The sequence below is a fragment of the Helobdella robusta genome (genome assembly GCF_000326865.2).
Source record: "Helobdella robusta unplaced genomic scaffold HELROscaffold_94, whole genome shotgun sequence".
NCBI lineage: Eukaryota > Metazoa > Annelida > Clitellata > Rhynchobdellida > Glossiphoniidae > Helobdella > Helobdella robusta.
In genome coordinates, this window is record NW_008705537.1 from 107,465 (window position 1) to 131,082 (window position 23,618).

The 23,618-nt window shown below is 32.9% G+C and overlaps 4 protein-coding genes across 4 annotated transcripts; 1 reads left to right on the top strand and 3 right to left on the bottom strand.

The window, feature by feature from the left end:
- Nucleotides 1–1,313: 1,313 nt before the first annotated feature.
- On the bottom strand, nucleotides 1,314–4,611 carry HELRODRAFT_182846 (hypothetical protein; the record flags this gene model as incomplete). Its single annotated transcript, XM_009033572.1, has 5 exons — nucleotides 1,314–1,587; nucleotides 1,699–1,826; nucleotides 2,110–2,256; nucleotides 3,696–3,984; nucleotides 4,571–4,611. 5 exons carry the CDS (start codon nucleotides 4,609–4,611, stop codon nucleotides 1,314–1,316), a joined length of 879 nt encoding a protein of 292 aa, XP_009031820.1.
- A 7,839-nt stretch (nucleotides 4,612–12,450) lies between these two features.
- Nucleotides 12,451–14,447, top strand: HELRODRAFT_182847 (hypothetical protein; the record flags this gene model as incomplete). Its single annotated transcript, XM_009033573.1, has 4 exons — nucleotides 12,451–12,502; nucleotides 13,178–13,330; nucleotides 13,581–13,751; nucleotides 14,407–14,447. The coding sequence occupies 4 exons, from the start codon at nucleotides 12,451–12,453 to the stop codon at nucleotides 14,445–14,447; spliced, it is 417 nt and encodes a 138-aa protein (XP_009031821.1).
- Nucleotides 14,448–14,703: 256 nt separating this feature from the next.
- HELRODRAFT_187654 (hypothetical protein) lies at nucleotides 14,704–18,627 on the bottom strand. Its single transcript, XM_009033574.1, has 3 exons — nucleotides 18,173–18,627; nucleotides 16,150–17,906; nucleotides 14,704–16,008 (listed from the first exon to the last, which is right to left on the bottom strand). Exons 2-3 carry the CDS (start codon nucleotides 17,862–17,864, stop codon nucleotides 15,534–15,536), a joined length of 2,190 nt encoding a protein of 729 aa, XP_009031822.1. The 5' UTR covers nucleotides 17,865–17,906; nucleotides 18,173–18,627; the 3' UTR covers nucleotides 14,704–15,533.
- An 836-nt stretch (nucleotides 18,628–19,463) lies between these two features.
- Nucleotides 19,464–20,743, bottom strand: HELRODRAFT_182849 (hypothetical protein; the record flags this gene model as incomplete). The annotated part of the gene is made up of 3 exons (XM_009033575.1): nucleotides 19,464–20,201; nucleotides 20,255–20,652; nucleotides 20,737–20,743. 3 exons carry the CDS (start codon nucleotides 20,741–20,743, stop codon nucleotides 19,464–19,466), a joined length of 1,143 nt encoding a protein of 380 aa, XP_009031823.1.
- Between the last annotated feature and the right edge of the window lie 2,875 nt (nucleotides 20,744–23,618).

Below are 23,618 nucleotides of genomic sequence, written 5' to 3' on the forward strand. Positions count from 1 at the left end.
AAAGACAACAACTACAACAACAATAATAATAATGGTAATGATGATGATAATAATAACAATAATAATAATAATAATAATAATAATAATAATGATAATGATAATAACAATAATAATAATAATAATGATAATGATAATAATAAAAAAAATAATAATTAATAATATTAATAATAATAATAATAATAGAAACGATATTCTAATTAATTTCGCGCTTCAAATTTGTGACATTGTTGGTTGCCATCTTGACAACGGCCACGTAGCATGAACAATCGTATAATTTCAAATATTTTGTTTACTAATTTCAATGAACCTTTGCGTTTTTATTTCGTTACTTTTATTTTATTTTAATATATTAAAAAATACAACTAATTAACTATTAATAGAATTTATTTAAAATATATATTGCACTGATGATGACTTTACGTCGAAATAGATCTATATGCATAACTTTAATAATAATATAAAAAATAAACGATTATAAAAATGGGATCTTGCTTGATTAATTTTAACAATTAAAATCATAAACGATTATAAAATGGATTTCAACATTTTGAATAGACTTAATTGTGAAGAACTAGTTCAAAATATTAGAAAATCAACCATAAAACTTGTTAATGCTGAATCGTCGGTGGATTTTTTGAACAACTGTATAGAACTTGGTCTTCTTCCTAATATATATATATATAAATAATATTATTTGTTATATATACAATTATTTTTCCGATACAAAATAGAAGCAAATCGTTCCAGCAAAGAAGTAAAAAAGACTGAAGAACTACTCAGTTTCAAGTTAAAATTTCCGCATTTCAATCCTCTAAAAAATATCATTTAAAGGGAATGACACAATAACAATAGTTTTGATCGCTACAATTACACAAGAGCTGTTCAACACACTGTTTAATATTCATATTATAAATATAAATGAAATATATATATATATATATATATATATATATATATATTGGGTTTAGACTATCATAATTACAATTATTTATAAAGATCACTGCGTTTTCAGCAATATTCAACTTGTAGTTGAGTTTCTCAATTTTTCTAACGAGACTTTTATCATCTTGATGAAGTTTATTAAAGTTATTTTGAGTTTATGTTATCATAAATACAATTATTTATCAAGATCACTGGGTTTTCGGCATTATTCAACTTGTAGTTGAGTTTCAATTTTGGGTTTAGACTATCATAAATACAATTATTTATAAAGATTACTGCGTTTTCGGCACTAATCTTAATAAACTTCATCAAGATGATAAAAGTCTCGTTAGAAAAATTGAGAAACTCAACTACAGTTATCCTAACTGCACTTAAAACTGCCTTATCATCATCCTTACGGCCTGCATGTTCTGCCAAACACCCTGGACAAAGAGGCCCATGGTGTCCTTCCCGAACATGTCGACGTTAACGTAGTATCGCATCCAGCCAGCCGAAGAATATTTCGCAGAGTAGGAGTTGTAGGAATGTTCATTGTCAAAAGTGTTGAATGGCTGGTTGTTCTGAATGTAGAAATTCGACGTGTCGGAACGACTCAATATATCGAATCCGGAATCTCCGAAATATCCGGTTAGTCGGAGTGTGTACCTAATTGTATTATATTGAAAATGCGGCAACGGTGCGTACTTCTTTGAAAAATACAATTACACAACACTAACGAATGAATTCCATAATCAGGAATATTTAAAATAAGTTTACTGGTTAGCTTCGTCCTCCAGGTAGAATGTCTTCCATTCATCACACAGCCAGGAAGAACCAACGAAGTATTCAATCCTCAGGCTGTACGGTCTGCCCGCCTGCTTAGCTGCGTACGTTAACTGGTGGATCTGAGCGGCGAAATATCAACTATAATCATCGGTAACAATGGTTCATGTATTAGAAAAAAAACCTAATTTGTATCAATGAATGTGTAAGGATTGTGACAGCAACAAAGATCTTACCGTTAGATATTACCATAACTGAAAATTATTCAATATATTCCATCTAAAACCAAGCACTTTGCTTTGTATAAACTACATTATTTACACACACAAACACATACACAAACATATATACAAACACACACGCACATACACACACACACGCACGCGCGCACGCACACACACTAACATTTTCAAGTCCAATCCAATAATTGTAGCGAAAGCTTCCAAATCCGGCTTTGTATGAAGCCCAATTCTGATAGAAATCGTACAGTCTATTTTCACGCAGCATGATAACCAGCCAGTCGTAGATGAAGTAGCTTAAGTAGGGACCGACCTGGTTCGGTATGACCACGTTTGATGTACGGTTGGTTCCGGTGACATCTGGCCGAAGCCCGAAGGTGGTGTTTTATGGTTTTGAGGAGATGTTCCCAAATGCTCTGTTTCTATTTTTTTATAAAACTGAAATTTTTTTGTCATTATTATCCTCTAAATCAGCATCAATTTCATCATTATCTGAATCAACTTCGTCATTTCAACATCTTTCTACCTTTATTATCATTATTATCACCTCTTCCATTATCACCATCACCATTATAACCACAATAACATTATCACCATCATGGTAATCACCACCCCCATCATCATCATCATCATCAAAAAATACTGCTTGGGTCAGAGCAAATGGCCAACAGTCTGCTATAATTCAGACACAGAGTTACTGTGCAGGGGTTAGGAGTCTGCAACGCGCTGGAGCTGGAGCAGTTGTAGAACATCATTCCGCCAAACGTGAATGGAAATATGCAGCTTTTCACGCTTATTACCGCGAGGTTTTTTTCTGCAACACATTTAAAATAAATGATAACTATGAAATCGCGTGTAAAAATCGGCCAACTAAGATGGTTGTGCCATTAGGGTACCCATTCTTATTTTGCAGTAACCGGATTTAAACGCCATGTGATATCAAACTGATTATATCTTCCTTAAATGTCAGACTGTGCGATACGTTTGATTCATATTACGCTCGTTGAAGAATGCACTTGTGTAATGAGTAATGGTTATAAAAAAATTAAACATATAAATAATGATTTCAATTGAGAAAATAATCATCGAAGTCAAAAAATTGTTTCAAAATTCAGAACAAAACGAATTGATTAAAATGAAAAAATAACCGAAAATGTTGAAAGGTACAAAAGCATCAAAATTTTTAATTATTGGCAAAATTTAACCAAAGTGTTGGAATCGGGTTAAAAACCATGGGTGGGCAAACTATGGCTCGCGGGCCGCCGCAAAGCTATTTTATGCGGCCCGCCCTGCCTTGTTTGCCAAGAAAGGGTCGTCAGCCAGACATTATGACCAAAAAAGGAGCTAAAAATCTTAAAAAATTCTTTTCCGGGTCGAATAAATTTGCTATTCAAGTACATATGCGGCTCTTCAAAGGTAAAATAGTTCTCAATGCGGCCCTCAAAGCAAAAAGTTTGCCCACCCCTGGGTTAAACGAAAGCTATTATTAATGATAGAAACATCGGTTGAAAAAGATTTGACAAAACTGTTCACATTTTTTATCATAAAATAAAATTGATTCATAGAATTATCGAATTTTTTAAAATAGATTATTTTTCATCATGCCCGGCGGCACACATTTCTTCAACGATGAATAATCATCCCTCTATTTTTTCGTCAAAATGTTGGTTTGCAAATAGAAAAGAAAAAAATTGACAATAAATTAATTTAATGAAATTTTAAATTTAAAACAACCCTTTATAGTGTACTGACCTTATAAAGAGTGCATTTATCGATGAGGGCTGTGTCGAAACATTGGTATTCACTTGAATACAACTCGCAAGTATTCGAACCGTTTGTAGTCGCTTTCGCTTTAAAATTAAAGTAAGCACATGAAGACCGTTTGTAGCTGGGACTTGATTCGATATTCGTAAAATTAAACTGGGTACATTGCTTGCCGCAGTCGATTAAGTTCCGAACTTTCGGGGTCAAAATTGTTCGCAGGTTTGTAGCGAAATTGTCGGTACAACAAACCGGCTTATGTGAACTCGTTACGGCTGCCCTGTGACGAGTAGTGATAAAAATGATTAAAAACACGATTAAAAATGATAAAAGATATTATAATTGAGATTGATTAAATATAATTAATTAATTAACTAGTTAATTATTTAAATTAATTAACTGGTTAATTATTTAAATTAATTAACTGGTCAATTATTTAAATTAATGTATGAACTCTACCAAATTGTTGTTGGCATTAATCATATTAAAGTCTGTCTTTTCAATTTTAATTTTTTTTTCTTACTAGAATTTTCTGGAGAATTCTTTCTAGTAAGGAAAATTGAAAAGACAAACTTTAAATTGATTAACGCCAACAATTCGATAGAATTCATTCCATACTGATATAAATATATATATATATATATATATATATATATATATACTCACACATGTATATATACACAATTACACATATAAGTATATAAATAAATATTTTATATATAATAAAAATACACGTATGAGGCAATGAAAAAACAATAAATAAAAAAACTATTGTTTCTCTGTCTCAGCGAACAATTGTAAGTTTATGGGAGACTCTGACAGAAGAGCATTTTCTGACAATTTCTAAAATATAGTAAGCATTAAACCTAATTACAAAATAGAAATATTGTGAAATGTGACATCCCATGTCTCAATAAGCTGCCCTATGTCCACAAATATATATATATATATATATATATATATATATAATATACATATTCATATTATATATATATACACACAGATATATATATACATATATCTAATGAATGTATGTGCATATATGCATACACAGAAATAAACTGGCAAACACACATGCAGTTTTATGCAAACGCACACACACACACACACACACACATCATACGTACTACACACACACACACATCATACGTACTACACACACACACACACACACACACACACACACACACACACACACACACACACACACACACACGTACCTACTACATACATACAAACAAACAAACACACAAACACGTGACACAGATTCATCCATGATTAAAAAAAAATAGAAAAAAAATACTTTTTAGTCTATGTCCAAATGTCCAAATTTGGCAGTGAAATTTAATATATGGAAGACCGATTTCATGATGAATGGCAAGCTAAGAACAATGTTGTACAGCGTTAATTAAAAGTAGGCACGATAACTATAGATGCCACGCATGGCCGAGTGATAATAAAAGAAAGTAATGATTGAAAAGAATTCCTTTGAACATGGATGCGAAAACAACTTTTTTCACAGACGACACAAAGGCATTTGTCGATGGAAACTAACTTTCAGGATTTTTTTTTCTATTTTTAACTTTTTTTTCTAAATTTTCAAGTAGTTTCTTAAACGATCAGGAAATATGCCCTTAGTAAGTCTCTATTTTCTACCCCTAGAGTCTTAGACTTATATCTCTTGCCCTTAACACATTTAGTAACTGCTCTAATTTCTCTGCCAAAGAAGAATGTGATAAAAGATACATTTCCTTTTGAATTTCGCTGTCAAAGAAGAGTGTGATTACAGATACATTTCATTTTGAAATCGCACAGAAAAATTGTATAGTAGGGGGGACATGAAACCTGGATCCACCATCCGGATTCTGATATCGCCGATCTCAAATTTTTGAATCACCCCCGCCCCATTCACAGTATATCTAGGTGTTTAAGACTTCAAGTAGCAGTTAGTGTTTCATCATTTTTTTTCTGGTTATATATTTAAAAATAGTTATGTGATTTAAAATGAATGAATGAATGAAAATCAAAAAAATTCTAGATCGGAGTTAATTTTTTGAGACTTTAACCTCATTTGATGACATTGTTGAAAATGAGTTGACCAAGGGATTTTTTGATCTGCCTTGGGTTGCATCAAAGATTTTAGCCTTGCCATAGTATATTTGACGCTTGAGGCAACTTGATTTAAAGTGACCGATTTCAAAAATGGATGAAATTTTCATCTCATTTAAAACATAATTAGATGAATACTTACCTAAAGATGTATTTCGTACTATTTTTTTGGGCAATGAAAATTTTTACCAGAAAGGTTTCAACAGTATTGCTCTAGACTAGGTTACAATAATATGAATGTGGAAATATTAGGGCGTAATAAAGGAGATGAGAGGCATAGGATTTTAATTAATAGTTCAACGACGTGTTCTTTGAAATGTATTCTCGCCTCTCAGATTTATTACGTGCTTCTAACTAGAGACCGACCGAAATTCGGTTTCGGTTTCGGCGCCGAAACTGCCAATTTTTCTAGTTTCGGCCGTTTTTCGGTTTCGGCCGAATGTTATATTTCAGTTTCGGCCGTTTTTCGGTTTCGGCCGAATGTTATATTTCAGTTTCGGCCGTTTTTCGGTTTCGGCCGAAACTAAATCATATTTGCCGAAAAAAACCGAAAATATTTTTTTTTCAAAAATATTTGAGTAAATTACATGAAAGTGATAAATGTCTTCTAAGGAAAACTGAACTACAAGTGGATTATTGCTGAAAATGTTTGATATTCTTAAATAACTATATAAAACTACATCATTTATATATTACCACCTATGTATATATATATATATATATATATATATATTATACTTAAAATTGCAAAGATTTGCATATAGACAAAGAAAAGCTTTCAATATCATCATACAACATAACGCAATTATAAATCATCACACTCATATATATATAAAAGTTATATAAATGATGTTCTATTAAAATTTTCAATATTCGGTTTCGGTTTCGGCCGAAAATATTTTTTTAGTTTCGGTTTTTTTCGGTTTCGGCCGAAACCTATTTTTTAGATTCGGCCTTATTTCGGTTTCGGCCGAAACTGAAATTTCAATTTCGGCTTTGTTTCGGTTTCGGCCGAAAGAAAAAAAACAGTTTCGGTCGGTCTCTACTTCTAACACATCCTTGAGGCTATCTTTGTGAGGAGAGAGATGGCCCGAAGAGATCTGAAAAGAGTCAGCGGCATAGATAGACGGATGTTCGAGAAACGTTTTATATATATATATATATATATATATATATATATATATATATATATATATATATATATATAACAAAATACATACATAATTGATTGAATACTTTTATGGATTTCAACATTTTGAATAGACTTAATTGTAAAGAACTAGTTCAAAATATTAGAAAATCACCCATAAAACTTGTTAATGCTGAATCGTCGGTGGATTTTTTGAACAACTATATATATATATATATATATATATATATATATATATATATATATATATATATATATGTATATATGAATAGACACTGAGAAACATGCTTTTGAGAAACTCTTAAATTAGCGCATTATAAACTTTCTGTAATAATAATAATAATAATAATAATAAGAACTCTTTTATTCAAAGAACGGTAATAAATAATTAAAACTATGAAATGGTAATTAATGAAATGCCATTATAAAAGCCACTGCGCTCAATTCAAGATAAAAGTACAGAGCGGTGAAATATATTCAAATTTATATCATTAATAATAATAACAATAACAATAATAAAAATAATAATTTGATGTTGATACACAATTTGTTTTACTAAAAAATACTGCAGCGTGGAAAAACAATTTCGAAGAATCAAATAAGAAATTGAAGGGAATACCATTCTGAAAATTTGATTGAATTTATATCAGTAGTGCCTTTGCGTCTGCCTAGCCTCTGTGTTTGTTTATCAGAGTCTGTATGTACATGTTTGTTACTTTGTGTATGTACGTGTATGTGTGTGTGTGTTTATTACTGTATGAGTGTATGTGTGTGTGTGTTTATTTATCTGTGTGTTTGTGTGTGTATCATGTTTATCGGTGTGTGTTTGTGTGTGTATTTATTAGAGTGTGTTGTGAGTATGTGTGTGTGTGTGTATGTGTTCATCAGAGTATATATATATATATATATATGTGTGTGTGTGTGTGTGTGTGTATGTGTAGGGACCCAGTGTATATATATATATATATATATATATATATATATATATATATATATATATATCTGTGTGTGTATATATATATATATATATATATATGTATATATATATATATATATGTGTGTGTGTGTGTGTGTGTGCATTTTAATATAAAATCTCATGATAAAATAATCAACACTTCACTGGAAAACCTTGCCGTGACATTTATAAGAATTTTATCGACTTATTCAAATTAGATAAAAAAATTTCATCGATTTATTTAAATTAAATAATATAAAACAACATTCTAAATATTATAATTATGACTTCTAGAACTACTGATACAACAACTACTACTACTACAGCTACTGCAAATACTGCCAGTAGTATTATTACTACTATCATCATCGTTATCGGCATCATTATCATTACCAGCTTGAAACCGACAAACTCGATAATCGCCGCAATACCGAATTTTGCGAAGCCGGTTCAATGTCACAGTTGCAGTCGATGCCAGAAACCGTATGTCCCGAATATCGGTAAGAAATGTCTCGGAAGTACTTGCTATATCGATACAATTTTCACAAGAGGTTGTTAGTTATTTTACATTAATCAATCAATCCGTCAGTCAATCATTCATTCATTCACCCATTTATTTATTTAATCATTTATTCGTTCGTTCGTTCATTCATTCATTCATTCATTGATTCATTCATTCATTCATTTATTCATTCATCCATCCATTCATTCATTCACTCATTCATTCATTCATCCATTCATCCATCCATCTATCCATTCATTCGCTCATTCATTCATTCATTCATTCACTCATTCATTCATTCATTCATTCACTCATTCATTCATTCATTCATCCATTCATTCTTCCATCCATCTATCCATCTATCCATTCATTCGATCATTCATTCATTCATCCATTTATCCATCCATCCATCCATCCATCCATTTATCCATCCATCCATCCATCCATTCATTCATTCATTCATTCATCCCTCCATCCATCCATTTATTCATTCATCCACAAGATGGTTCGACCGTCGCAAGAGGCTGCCTCAGTAACGTCTACAAGAACGGTTGCTTCAGCATCGAAACCAGGCGCGTGTGCCTCTGCTATAAGGAGCTCTGCAATAAGTGAAAACCGAATAAAATCGTATCGAATCGAATCGGACCGATTATTATCGAGTATAAATTATTAATTGAACATCTCGAATAATATCGATCAATTGAGTTTATTTGTCTTTCAATATTGAAAAAAAAACTGCTGAACGGTTTAGGAGAGCTATCAAAGTCAGAATCACTCTGGAAAATTATCAAGTGTTGTTTAGTTTGTCTTTATCTTGAAATGATAGTACCGTAAACCAGAATTTTTCAACCAGAGCTCCGCGGAACCCCAGCAAGGGTCAGCCAGGGTTCCGCGAGTTGATGAAAAAAATTTTTTGTTAAAAAAATTAAGGCAAAACCGACCAGGACCACACATCAGGCCTAACTGCACCATGCTATGCGTGCCCACTCTGCGGTTATTAGTTTTTTCATTTGTTTACTAAAATACTTTTTCCGTTTCCGTTGTTAAACCGTAAGCCGTCGTGCGCATTAACTTTCAATGTAGTTAAATCTAAATTATTTTCACCCATAACATGGACCGATTTATTAAAACCGAAAGCTAGATGAAGCTGAAGTTAATGAACAATCGCCTGACGTGGCATCCGTATCTAAAGAGCCGACTGCAGAAAATTGATACGTCGATTCTCGTCGTAATAATGCAGTCGATAATCGTCAGTACAGTAAGGCAGAACTCAACGTGGATACGTTTTTGTTGTTGGTTGTAACTTCTGTTATAAATGTGCAAGTTTAGATTTTCGGCTTTTTGTCTGCGGAAGAAGAACTTCGCGTCTGTCTATCCAAAACTCGGCCAAGAATACAGCTGCTGTGCAGAATGCACCAAGCACAATGTTCACACTGACATTTTTCCGTACTCGACTTAACTGTAAGACTTGTAAATAGGACTGTAAAACTTGTAAATACTGCTGATTAATGTTAGCTAGCATAATCAGTGATCTTTACTTGTGTGAAAATCGCACGGTTAGTAGACTAGTTTTCTGAGGTTTACGAAGAAAGACATGCAGGCATGAAATGGACTATAACAGATTGTTGACTTTGAAGTCAAAATGCTCACCAACAGTCCAACTCACCTGCGAGCGTTTTTAAAGGTTAAAGGTCAATTACACTCTTCCAGTTGGTTGCACGCTTTGAAGGGACATGAACGGCACTGGTGCAGGTTCCGCCAGAACTCTGACGACACCAAAGGGTTTCCATGAAGAAAAAAGGTTGAAAAACACTGCCGTAAACTGTAAAATTATTTTTTTACAGATTTCATAACAGAAATATTCTCATAAATTTTTTTTCTATAATGATTGAGGTTACAACGAAAACAGTTTTAAATATTATTTACTCGCCTGGTTCTGTATCAACTGCTTGATACAGATGCCTGTTGTAATAACTACTCAATATTTAAAATTGTAATTAACATTTAAAGTATGGCAACTGTATTTTCTAAAACTAATGATTTAATATTTCAAATGTTGGGTTTTCGTAGAACTGTAATGTGTCGTCTAATCGTCTAATTAGCAGCAGTATCCCGTAATTAATAAAAACATTAAAAATGTTTCAGCAAAGTCATTTAAAATAATTTTTAAGAAAACCGATTATCCAAAAATTACTGGTGACCCCATGCTTTGGCCACAACATTGGCTACAGTATGTATCCTATTTTTAATATATTCAGATAAGTTTTCATTTCATCTGAAACTGGAAAATGAAACAAAGAGAATTAACTCGCTGCGTTTTTTCATGGAGTTCGTGAAATTTAGTAAATTATTAAAAAATTATGTTTGTTTTGGCTACAAACAAAAAAAAAGTTGAATTGTTTAATTCTTTTTTTTAATAAATTAATACCAACAGTAAATAAGTGTATTCAAAGATTCCAAACATTTTCTAATGCCTAAATGAATACAGCTGCAACATAACATAAACACACACCACACACACACCACACACGCATACATACATACACATGTAGGGAAGACCGAGGCTTTATGAACCACGGGTTAGTTGAACCAGTTGGGTAAAAATTCTTATTTATAACAAATACCTGTGGGCGTTTTATAATTATAACTATTAATGCCTAGTCAACTAGCCAAGTTAATCTGTCTTGTTTACGTTTGCAAATTGTCAAGTAAATGTCGCTTATGTGATTTTGCAGTTTTCGAGTAATTTTCATTAGCTGAAGTAATTGTTCTTTAAAATGCAATTGCAAAAGAGTAAATAATTTTAGGGCACATGTTTTTGTAGTGTTTTTATCGAGTAAAACAGCAGCAGATAAAATTAGTGTCTGTGCCTTAATGCGACACTTTAAATATTGTAAAAAACACAACAATGCTCAGAATTCTGCATTGTTAACTTTCAGTGTTGATTACATTCAGCCAAGAAATGTGTCTCTACTGCTTGACAAAAAACCTGAGGCTGATTGGTTTTCTAAATTCATGAAGGCACTTACATCTCTCAGCCAGAACATCTGAGACGATATCTCTTGCTCAGGCAATAAACTTCAATCTACATTTTTGATAACTTATCACCAGTTCATAAATGTTATATGTTTGGACCAGAGGCTATCTACAACAATGATTAAACAAGAATTAAATACCACGGTGGTGCATCGTCCAAGTAGAAATGTTGTCAGAAAGGTGTGAAACAAGTTGGTGCTATTGTTTCACAAGAACGTGATCCATGAGTCACTGGCTGTTATCGTTAATGTTAATTAATAGAATTTTTCATCTGAAGATATTTCTTTATGACAATAAAATTTCTTTGCAAGTTATTAAATACTGGCTCAACCTGCTCCGGTGTTTTGGTGTAACATGCCGCGTGAAGGGGTAGGTCGAACCGCATAACTAGCTTGCAAATATACCATTCTATTGTCAAAAAACACACTAAAATTGAATATAATTTTTGTGATACGTAGTAGACATATTTTTACATAATAATAACTAATTTTAAAACGTTTTAATATAATAATAAAGATTTAATGAGTTAAACACTAAAATTTGGTTCGGTATGCTCCCGTCTCCCTATATATCTATACATTTCTAATGTAAATATACTATATATATGTATATATGATGTATATATGTTCAGTCAAGCTTCTGAGAATTTTTTTTTCTAAACTAACCATTATAAAATTCATTTTAAATAAAGTGTGATATATGTATACACACACACACACACACACGCACGCACACACACACACGCACACACACACATATATACTTAAAACCTTTACTAAGAAAATTCAATCGTTAATTCAATCGTTAATTCAATCGTTAATTCAATCGTTAATTCACAGTTTATAGTTGAATGTATTTAGACTTTTCGTTTTGAGGTTTTGTATAAATTGAAAAGTCGTGTTTTAACGGTTTTGGGCTCTATTTTTGATCTCAGTTTGCATCATTTTAGTTAATTTAGAAATTCACTGTTAACCTGACAACGACTCATTGGCAGATGGGAGCTTTTTATGTCATTGTCCTCGGACTTATGGCCATATCGTGCCAAAGTAACTTGAAAAAAATTTTTAATTTAAATAAATTTACCCTCATTATTATTATAGTTCTTTATTATTATTATTATTGTATTTAATTAATATATTATTTTTGATGTATTCGTCATTGCTTATATTATTAATATTTTAGCCATTTATTTGTTTCAACTTCGATCATGATTTATCAAACACATCCAGACACTTTCTTAGTAATTTATTATACATAATCTACAATTACTGGGTTTGAATGCAAGGTGATCCCCGCCTCACTTGCGTTGTTGACTTGATGACTCTGAAGCAAGTTCACGACCTTTTGAACTTCAGTTTGTTTCCGATGTCCTAATTTTTCGGGTTACGTAGACACCAGCCATAATCTTGTGCGGAATTTAAAATTGTATGAAATAATGAATCACTCTAATTCTTGTTTTTTCTTTCAAAAATTCTTAAATTGTGAGTTTAAAAACTCATCTAAAAGATCGGTGGCGGATCTAAGTAGGAGGGGGATGGGCGGCAAATTTTGGCCCTCCGCCAACGTTGTCCAGAGCCGACAGTGAACGAGAATATACTTTGTAAATCTATCATCACTGCGTACTGCGAAAACACACTTACATAACATAGCATACATGTACCCGTACATTCCTGTCAAACAACAACAAATAAACTAAAAGGTTTTCGTGTAACCATCGCTAGATTTAGGGGGGAACTCTAAAATAACTTGTGCCGACTGCAGTAAAGATATGACATATGGAGACCCTCTCCCCAAAGAATGTTTCATGGAATCGCCTACCAAAACATGCCAACTATCTTGCCAGTTGAAGTTGACGATAATCGTTGAAAATTTGAGTTAGATTAATTTTTATTTGGGATTTTAATGATTAAAAAGATATTTTTTAATGAGCAGTTGAATATTTAAAATTATTTTTAAAACAAACTGAACAAAAATGCTCTGAAAGCCCAATACATTCTTTTAGACATGCTGTGCAATTTTGGTCTCAGAGACGTGAACCGCACAACACGTAGACTAGGCTTAAAATTAAAATTATCAGCGGTGGAATAATCAGAAGATATGATTATCATAACTATATAATTACAGAGGGTGGAATGGTGAAGTTGAACAGAGGTTGCACACATGACCTCGATATTAGGACATGGATCCAATATGTTAAAGATTCGGAAGTTGTGGGTCTCATGGTTGGTGACACTGACAAAAGTAACTGTGGCCCTGCCCGAGAAATATTTCAAGGTAAGAAAATAGAGGGCAGAGGTAAGGATCTGCAGTCATTGTTCGACAGCTTTGTGATGAACTGGACCACATCTCGGTGCTTGTGAGAAAATGTTCGGCTGCTTGTCTGACTATGCTAAACTCAATTGATTTTGATATGTACAATTATTTACTTTATAGAGACGTAGATGTATGTTTGAACTAAAATTTAAATTGATGCAATTGGATTTTTACACACACACGCACGCACACACACAAATATATATATATATATATAAATATATATATATAATTTGGTATGAGGTTCTCAGATAAACATGTTCGGTTGAAGATATATATATATATATATATATATATATATATCATTAGGTATAAGGCCTAGTTATTCAGAGCAAACTTGAAACAAAACAAAAATTTGTTTTGTTTCAATAATTTTAAAAAAAATTGACTTTAGATATTTGTTGTTTCTTGGTTTCGGAATGAAATAAAATGTTGTGTTTCGGAATGAATTCACATAACAGTTACAAAGATCTAATATATAAACAAACTTCCTCAGTGAAAAATTTTAAAATAAATGAATTACAGTATGGCACACAAAATAACTGTTAAGAATCGTTCCAATAAAAAGAAAACTACAAAATGACCATATAAGTTTTTTCACCAATATATATTTATATTTACCGCTATTACTTCAAAGGATTTGGAGGGGAGTTCGGGAAGACTCTTATTCCCAGTTGAAATTCAGTAATACTCAGTTTTCAGTCAAAAATCGCGATCATAAATGGACGTGATAAACCAAAAAAGGTCACTAGTCCAATTTTAGCCACACTAGTTCAAATTATTTGGTTAGTTTCTTGGCCCCCGTCAAATTAAAAATTTAAACATTTTCAAAATTTTGGCCTACCGTCAGAATTGTCAAGACCAGCCTCTGCACACACACACACACACCCACACAGGCACACGTTTTTTTTATATTTAATAATCGTTAAGCAACTAAAAGTCAAATTCGTTGTTGAATGACATTATATTGGTATGAATGAACAACAACAAAATAGTTGAGTAAGTAAATAAGATAGATGTTGTATACATAGGTTGGTGGGTATAACTAGAGAAATAATAACTCGCAAAAATTACTCATCCATGGTGCATGTAATAATGATGCGAAGCCTTGTTTGCTTGTATGCAAAGACGTAATAAAGTACCTGCTTATGTATCTATAGTTTTATGCCACTATGGCTTGCGATGAGGAAGAAAAACGATGAGTGGAAAAAGTGTGATGAGAGAAGATGATATTGATAATGAAGGACCTTATGAGTTTGTGAATAAAAAAAAGGACGATGGTAATGAGAGGGTTTATTCAAGTGTATTTTTTCTTCTAAACATCTTCTGTCTGGTATGAATTTGAAATTGTTTTAATAAAACTCTTTAGACTCTATAGGGTGATAAAAAAAAAAATATCAGCGGAATGATTAATTAATGAATTAAGATACAAATGAATGAACAAACGAAAGAATGAATGAATCAATGAACGAAGAAATAATTAGATGAACGAATTTATGAATACTGACTATCTGCTATAAACACCATATACCGATTCGAGATGTCTAATTGTCCTAAAATTTCAAACATCACACACACACCAATAATAAAAATTGAAACAATAATCACGACAAAAATAATATCAAATAATATTATTAAAAATAATTAATTTTAATTACATAAATTGTAATAAAACCAGTTGATAAACAACAAAATGAGTGCACACAAATCCACACTACAGGCAGCAGATAACTGAAGTGGAAAAAAAAAGAAAAAGAAAAAAAATCATCTTCTTAACTCAATGAGCTTCAATCCTATCCTCATCCTATCGGCGTCCAAATTGATAACTTCAACTTCCACGCAATCATTCAGCAGGACTAAGGATCCAGGCTTATGAATCAGTGCATCTTTCCCGACGCCAATATCGACGAAGGCACCGAAATCAGTAACATTCGTAACCCTCCCGCACAATCTCTGACCCAAGAACAAACTTTTTATACTGAAAACCTCTTTCCTAAACAATGGTTTTGCATAGTTATCTCTTATGTCACTTTGGGTTGTTTGCAGCAGACTTTCCACTATCTGATTTATTGTTTCAACGTCGACGTTCATACTCTCTGCTAGGCTCTTTGAATTTTTGGCATCGATATATGATTGGAATCCGCTGATAAAATGTTCTTCCCCAATGTTGTTTGCATCAAGTCTGGCATCCAAGATGAGGTGCTCTGCAATGGCATACGATTCCGGATGGACTGATGTTCTATCCAGTGGATTCACGTCGGTGTTACTTTCTTTCTTGGCTGACTTTTTTCCTCCTGGTTTTTTTACTTCTTCCCCATTTTCTTCGTCGGAGGCCAATTTCCGTTTTCTACTCCTGTTTTTTAAAAGATTTCGTGGAGACTGTTGGTTCGATTGCACATATATTCTAAGGAAGCCTGCTAGCTGTTTAAATTTTTTTGGACCGAGGCCATCAACCAGCAAAATTTGTTTTCTGTTCGTAAATTGGCCTCCTAGTTCAAATCTTTTTTTGATAATGTTTTCTGCCAAACTTGGTCCAATGCCAGCAACGTGTTGAAGCAAATTGGATGAACACAGGTTGACATTGACCCCAACGAAACTAACACAATTCTCAACGACACCTTCAAGGGAACGCTTCAATTTCACTTCAGAAACATCATGCTGATACATGCCTACACCGAGGTTCTTGGGATCAATTTTGATCAACTCGGTCAGTGGGTCTTGAAGTCTCCTGGCAATTGAAACAGCCCCACGCATTGTAACATCCAGTGTGGGTAGCTCAGATGCGGCAAGGTCAGAAGCACTGTAAATGGATGCCCCCGATTCAGATGTTATGCAGAACATAACATTTAGTGGCTGAAATGAGCCGACTTTAATGTGATGAGATAGCAACGTTTCTGTCTCTCGGCAACCAACTCCATTCCCAACTGCAATCACCTCACATTTATGTTTCAGTAGCATATCTCCAATTAAATTCATTCCTACGACTTGAGCCTTGTGCTGTGCCACATGGAGGTATGCCACTCCAGTGTCCAAAACCTCACCATGTGCATTGATGATTGCAAATTTGCAGCCATGAGTGAAGCCAGGATCGAGGCCCATAATGACTTTGTTCATGACTGGAGGTGTAAGGAGGAGATTCTTTAGATTAGACGCAAACGAGTCGATAGATGCCTGGTCTGCTATCTTCTTTAATTTATTTTTTATCTGAATGCACATGCGAGGTTCAAGATGTTTGTCGTAGGCAAGTTGAATGCTCTCTTCTAACAACTGAAGCTGCTCATTATCAACGCTGAGTCTATCTGAGAGTTTGTACTTCTTCTTGCAGTGGCTTTTGTAGAACGTTTTTATGTAGTCAGGAATTTCTATGCTTAATTTTAAAATTTTTAAAGACTCTCCTCTTTTTAGGGCAAGAAATATAAATGGATATAGTTCTTTGATTGAATGTTTGAAGTCAAAATACTTTTCAAAATTGTAAAGATTAGCGTTTTCTGCCTGAGAGATATTTCCTGACTTCTTTGAAACAATCATTATCCTGTTGGATTCATTGCACCAGTTCTGAACCTTATCAACATTTTCAGAATCTTTTGATATGATGTCAGCTGCTAATGTCACTAATGACTGCTTAACTTCTTTTAACGATGAGATACCTTCTATTTTTTTATCAATTAATCTGCACAAATTGACATCTTCATTGTATAAAATTTTTAAAGCAACCGATTCCAAACCTAAATTTTTTGCTTTCTGGACTTTAGTGATTCGACTACCAGTTTTGAAAGGTTCAATGAATTTTTCAATGACATCGATATCAGTGGCTTCCAGAATAGACTCTTCAAGTCTTTTGTTTAGGTTTCCATTTTTTGAAAGCAGTTTCAAAGAGGATGAAATCTTATTTTCAACTTTCTTCAAATCCTCGATTTTCTCTTTAATCTGCCTTATTTTCTGAGCATCAAGGCAGCCTGTTAAGTTTTGCCTATACCTGGCAATGAATGGCACTGTATTATCTTCTTTTAACAGCTGCACTATGTTGGCAACTACTGGCTTCTCTACATGAACATCTTTTGCTATCTCATCAACGTAGTTCCATTTTAATGACATCTTTTTGGTCTTTGGCTGATAGATTCTAATCCTATTCTGATCCTATATAAATTTTAAATTGATAATTTCACTAATTTAAATTTAATAGACCTAAAATAAAACTTCAATAATTAATAGTACCAAATTGTATTTTAGTTTTATTAATTAACGATTAAACTATTATTAACAAAATAATTTAATAAATAAATAATAATGTGACATTAATTTACTTTATTATTTATTTATTAAGTGATCATATAAATAACAAAATTTATATAGTAAATTTAATAATATTAATAAGTAATAATGAAAATATGAAATTCACTAACTTCCAATTGTTAAAAGTTAAACTGTTCAGTTAAAGTTAAGCAAGTTGTATTTTTAGAGAGTGCCTTGAAAAAAACTTATTCTGCCTTAGTTAATTAGTTAGGTCCCTTTAGTTTAGAGTTTAGAAGAGGCTTAGTTAGATTAATTAAATTACACATTTATGTCTATTCCTTAAATTCACAATTTATATTTTCTTGAATTAATTCAAATTAAATTTTAAAACGATCGATGATATTTATCATAACATAAAGAAAAAATTAAATTATCAGATAATTTAATAATTTTTTCTTAATTTCGTAAAGTAAATTGTTTAAAAAATCAAATCAATCTCAATCAAACAATACAATCTGCCATTAAAATTACAATCAATTCGGTAATTTAATTTGGGACAGTAATTAAATCTTTTAGTTAGATTAAGAATTTAAAGATTCATTTAAGTTTGTAGTGAAAGTTGGCAACGTGAAGCAAGCATTTGAATGGAGCGCCAGATAGATTTTGAATTGATGCATTTGTATGGAACCATTGAATGCATGGGTGGTGTATTAATGTTGAATTTGGATAGCTTAATGGAACATATACGTAAAAGCAGCACATGATAATTACCCATTAGCAAAAAATATTTTGATTAACTTTTACCAGCACATGGTTAGTAGCGTATTGTGCTAACTGCCCCTTAGAAATATACCTACAAAGTAATAAACAATTAATAATGAATTGACTCGAAGGTGAAATTTCTTTCATCATCCTAATTATCATGAAATTATTAACTGAAAATTTATTCAAATAAACCACCCAAATAAACTCAGACCCAACTATTAATTAAACTTCTTTTATTATAACAAGTTTTTTTTTATAAAAGTTACTTGAAAATTATTCTCACAACACAATGTAATTTGTTTATAACTAGAAGATAAATTTTTTCGAAGAAAAATTTTTTTTTAGAGGCCTTTCTACGTGGAGAATTTTTGAATTTGAATTTATTTCATTAAAACGCAACAATATAAATTGAAACAACAACGGAGGGTACAAACATTATTATTTATATTAAAGTTGAGACATCTACGAGTTTGAGAACTACTGTGAAAACAATACAAGGACAGTATCAACAGAAAGTATGAGAATGACCTGTTAAATGTTGACATACAACACTAAACATCATCAAAGAATGAAAAATCATACATTGATAACAATTGGAAACAAGTTAGTAGGCTAACAAACTACATTTGTAGTTTGTTCATTCATTCAGTCGTTCGTTCATTCGTTTACTCAATGTTCATTCGATCATCAAAGATGTTAACTTTTAAAAAATCTCCTTCCAAGTGACCTCCAGTATTTTCTCAACTTTCCGAATTTTCCGCCATTTTTCTTCTTACCACTTCTATCATTATCATCACCTCCATTTGCTGCTGCATCATTATCATCACCGCCAATAGCAACGGCATCGTTATCATCACCACCTTGTTGAACATCATTTGCAACTGCACCATCAACATTATCACCATCATCACCACCATGTTGCGTATCGTTATCAGCACCGTAATCATGTAATTCGACACAATCTTTAGTCTGGTCGTAGACACCATTATTATTGTTGTTGTTGTTATTATTATTATTATTGTTGTTGTTTTTATTAAGGTTGTTATCATCAACATCATTAATGTCTTCCTCATCATCATCATCACCACCGCTGACTTTCACATCATCATTACCATCACCACAGTCAGCGGGGAAAGCATATCCGTCGTCGTCGTCCCACATATTGGGGTCAATTTTCCCGCCAATATTATTCCCGCCAAAAATGTCATTCATTTTCTCGCCAAAACGACTGTTGCTGGCTGTTGCAATGCAGCCAATGGGGTTAAGGTATTCGCCATCATTATCATCATTTGATTTCCCGCCATGAACTTTAACCCCGCTCAGTATGTCGTAGTGATTGTTGTTGTTGTTGTTGTTTAGCCATGTTAGACTACGTTCGTTGTTGATGTTGTTGATGTTGTTGTTGATGTTGTTATGGTGATGTTGTTGTTGATGCTGTTGTTGATGCTGTTGTTGATGCTGTTGATGTTGTTGTTGTTCAGACTCACAGCATTCTGGTCGCGAAATCTACGGAATTCCTCGCACTTATCATTCAGAACGGGAATCTCCAATCCGTCGGTCATGTTCTTATCATCATCTTCGTCGTCGTCATCACTGACGTCATACAAATCGTAAACATCGTCATAATCAACATCACAGACGTTATCATCATCGTCTAATGAAGAGAGCTTACTCTGGTTGACGAATTCGTCATAACCGTCATAGTAATCATCATAGTAATCCATATTGTCATTTTCAGAATTTTCGTTGTTGTTGCCGACGCCATCTTGGTCGCCATCTTGGTCGCCATCTTGGTCGCCATCTTGGTCGCCATCTTGGTCGCCATCTTGGTCGCCATCTTGGTCGCCATCTTGGTCGCCATCTTGGTCGCCATCTTGGTCGCCATCTTAGTCGCCATTTTTGTTGTTTCTATGGTAGTTTAGTTTGATGGCAGGTCGCTGGAGGTGGCATTGTAAGCTTCTCAGTTCACCATCCATCAGCAATTTTACAGTGGCGAGTCAGAGGAGTTCGTGGATTCTGTGGAGGATTTTGAAAAATAGAATTGTTTTCATTTTTTATGTTTGCAACTTTTCGATGTGTGTATGAATTGTTAAGTTTTATATTTTATTTTAAAACGTTATGATATCCATTTTCTTTTGGCTAAATGTTCTTTTGCTTTGTATGTAAATTCACTTTTAGTTGTTCCGGTTGATAATAAACGAGTGAAAAAACGTTTCTAAATTTATTTTTTCAGTTTTATCTTTCTAGTTTTTTTTTGTATGTATCCAACTTTTGGGTGTGTGTGTATGAATGTATGTAGGTATGTATGTATTGAATTGATATGCGCATGATTCTATGTGTCTGAATGTAGAAGTAGTAGCTATAATTTTCTATTTCATCTCTAAATAGTTCTCCGACAATTATCTAACGGGGAATTCAATAAATAAAAAATTATCCAAACCTTTCAGATAGTAAAACATTCCAGACTCTTATCACAAATCTCTCTTCTCCAATATTATTCTCGTCGTAGCTGACGTTGTCAAAGATGACACTGAAGTCATAACGAGGGTGGAACGTGTGTCTCGCTACTTGGCTCCTGTGCGTCATGATGATTGGTTGGTTCGTTTTTTCATTACAAATTTTTGGGTTCATTTTTTTGCCAAAATTGTTACTAAATATTTTTGAAAAATAAATATGAATAAATAATTATAAGATAATTATTGCATTTGTTAATTATTTTCGATAAGGTCATAATTTAAATATTTTAATTCATTCGCATCCACACCCCATGAATACTTCAAAACACCGCAATGTATAATATTTTTTCATTTAACAATTTTCAAATCTTCTGAGCAGCCTATGCATTCTCTTGAAACATAAATGTTAAATTTTGTGGCCATATTTATATGGCAAAATAAATGGAAAAAGTTGCAGTTAGCAGAGTAGATAGTGGCAGGGGAGAAGTTTTTGGGACTGAACCCGTGAAAGAAATGACTAACTCAGTTTTATTTATTTGTTCGTTCGTTCGTTCATTCACTCACTCATTCACTCATTTTTTCATTCATTCATTTATTCATTCGTTCGCTCATTCGTTCGTTCGTTCATTTATTTATTTATTTATTCGTTTATTTTTTACAATTCTCTCAGAGATTTTAACAGCAAACAGAGGTTGCACGAACACAACTTTCAAAGTTATTCATATCGGTGGCGAATTAAGTTCATTGAATTAAAATTCTCGCCAGATTTTAATTAAAGATAATAAAAGAACAATAATAAACATAAAAACGTTAAACTAATATATCCAAATTATTTTATAATGCATTTATTTTAAATAATTTTTCAATTATTCAAATAATTTTTATTAATAAATTTAACTTTTTAAAAAGTTTTTTGAAATTTGACATAAAGTATGCCTAGTTCCACTGCGGTGCTAACTGATTAACCTCAGACCTGGGACGATTCGAGTCGTCTCGGGTTTGACTTTAATATTTAATTGGTTGGCACTAATTCGCAATTTCAAGTTATAACGCGTATTCGATTAAGACAATAACTTTTTAATTTAATTGAGAAATGTTTTAAAACTTTTAATCGGCGGTAAAAAAAATTTGGTTCGCGAAGATCATTCATGTTGCGCGACGCCCGTGGCTTTTGGCAGTGAGAAAAAAAAACCTCAGAATAACCACTGAGTTGTACATTGTTTAATTGGCCCTTATTTCATTGCACAGCCACCAAACAATGTGTGCTTGTAACTGTACATACAACCGACAAACAACGAAGAACCGGCATTAAACAGCCTGTGAGATGTTGCCCATGTTGACGATAAGTGCCTACCAACTTGCACCCAAGGAACCTAACACTCTTGACAAGAACTACTACGCCGTCTGTCGGCGGTCCAATCCACGAAGTGTTTGTCATGTTTTCATGCCTTTTGTTGACAGCTAAGATTTTAATTTGTAGTTATTTTAAATTTTATTCTAACTTTTTCAACGCTAAATCAATTAATAAAGTTAATTACCTAAGATGCATTAAAATTACATGGAGAGTGTGACAGCCTTGTGGCTAGGGTCGTCTGGTTGACAAGAAGATGCCCGCCTGACATGCTTCGGGTGTGATGCGTCGCTTAGCATGTATTCACATACACGATGTTCGTGTGCTGCTGATTCTTCTGAACAGAGGAAGAATGTGATAGAGCTTTGACCTTTTTCATGTATTGACATACACATTCCCTTTGACATGCACTGTTTTAAAGGTCAAAGGTCTATCACACTTTCCATGTAATTTTAATGCATCTTAGGTAATTAACTTTATTAATTGATTTAGCGTTGAAGCAGTGCATGTGCGGCAGAAACTCACAGGAACACTGTTCTGGAAGATCCGATCATGTGACTGTCTGCCAGTAAACTGTTTACGGTCTTTCCTGCTGTTCCAATAATGATAATATTACATTTGCTTTTTATTTTTGCTTAAATTAATTAATTAGTTAATTAATTAAAAAAAACTTTTTACAATTTAAACAAACAGTCAAGTTAATAAAAAACCAATTATTCATTATTTCGCAGAAGGTCCACAGTAACAAACACTTGAATCAACGCATTCCACCCAGTTGCACATGACCAGCGGGATCTCTGCTTGGATTCGAACCCGGTAAATGCAACAGAAAAACCAGGCACCTTAACATCATGGTAGACATGTTTGCCACAAAAAAAAAAAATTTTACAAACACACACACGCACACAAACACACACACCAACTAACCTACAAGGCATACCTACAGACTCCTTTAAAAAGTATTTCTCTGTCTCAGTTTCGACAGATTCGTTTTTTAACCGTTTTGCTTCTTTCGTATGTTCGCACTGGCTTATATACATACAT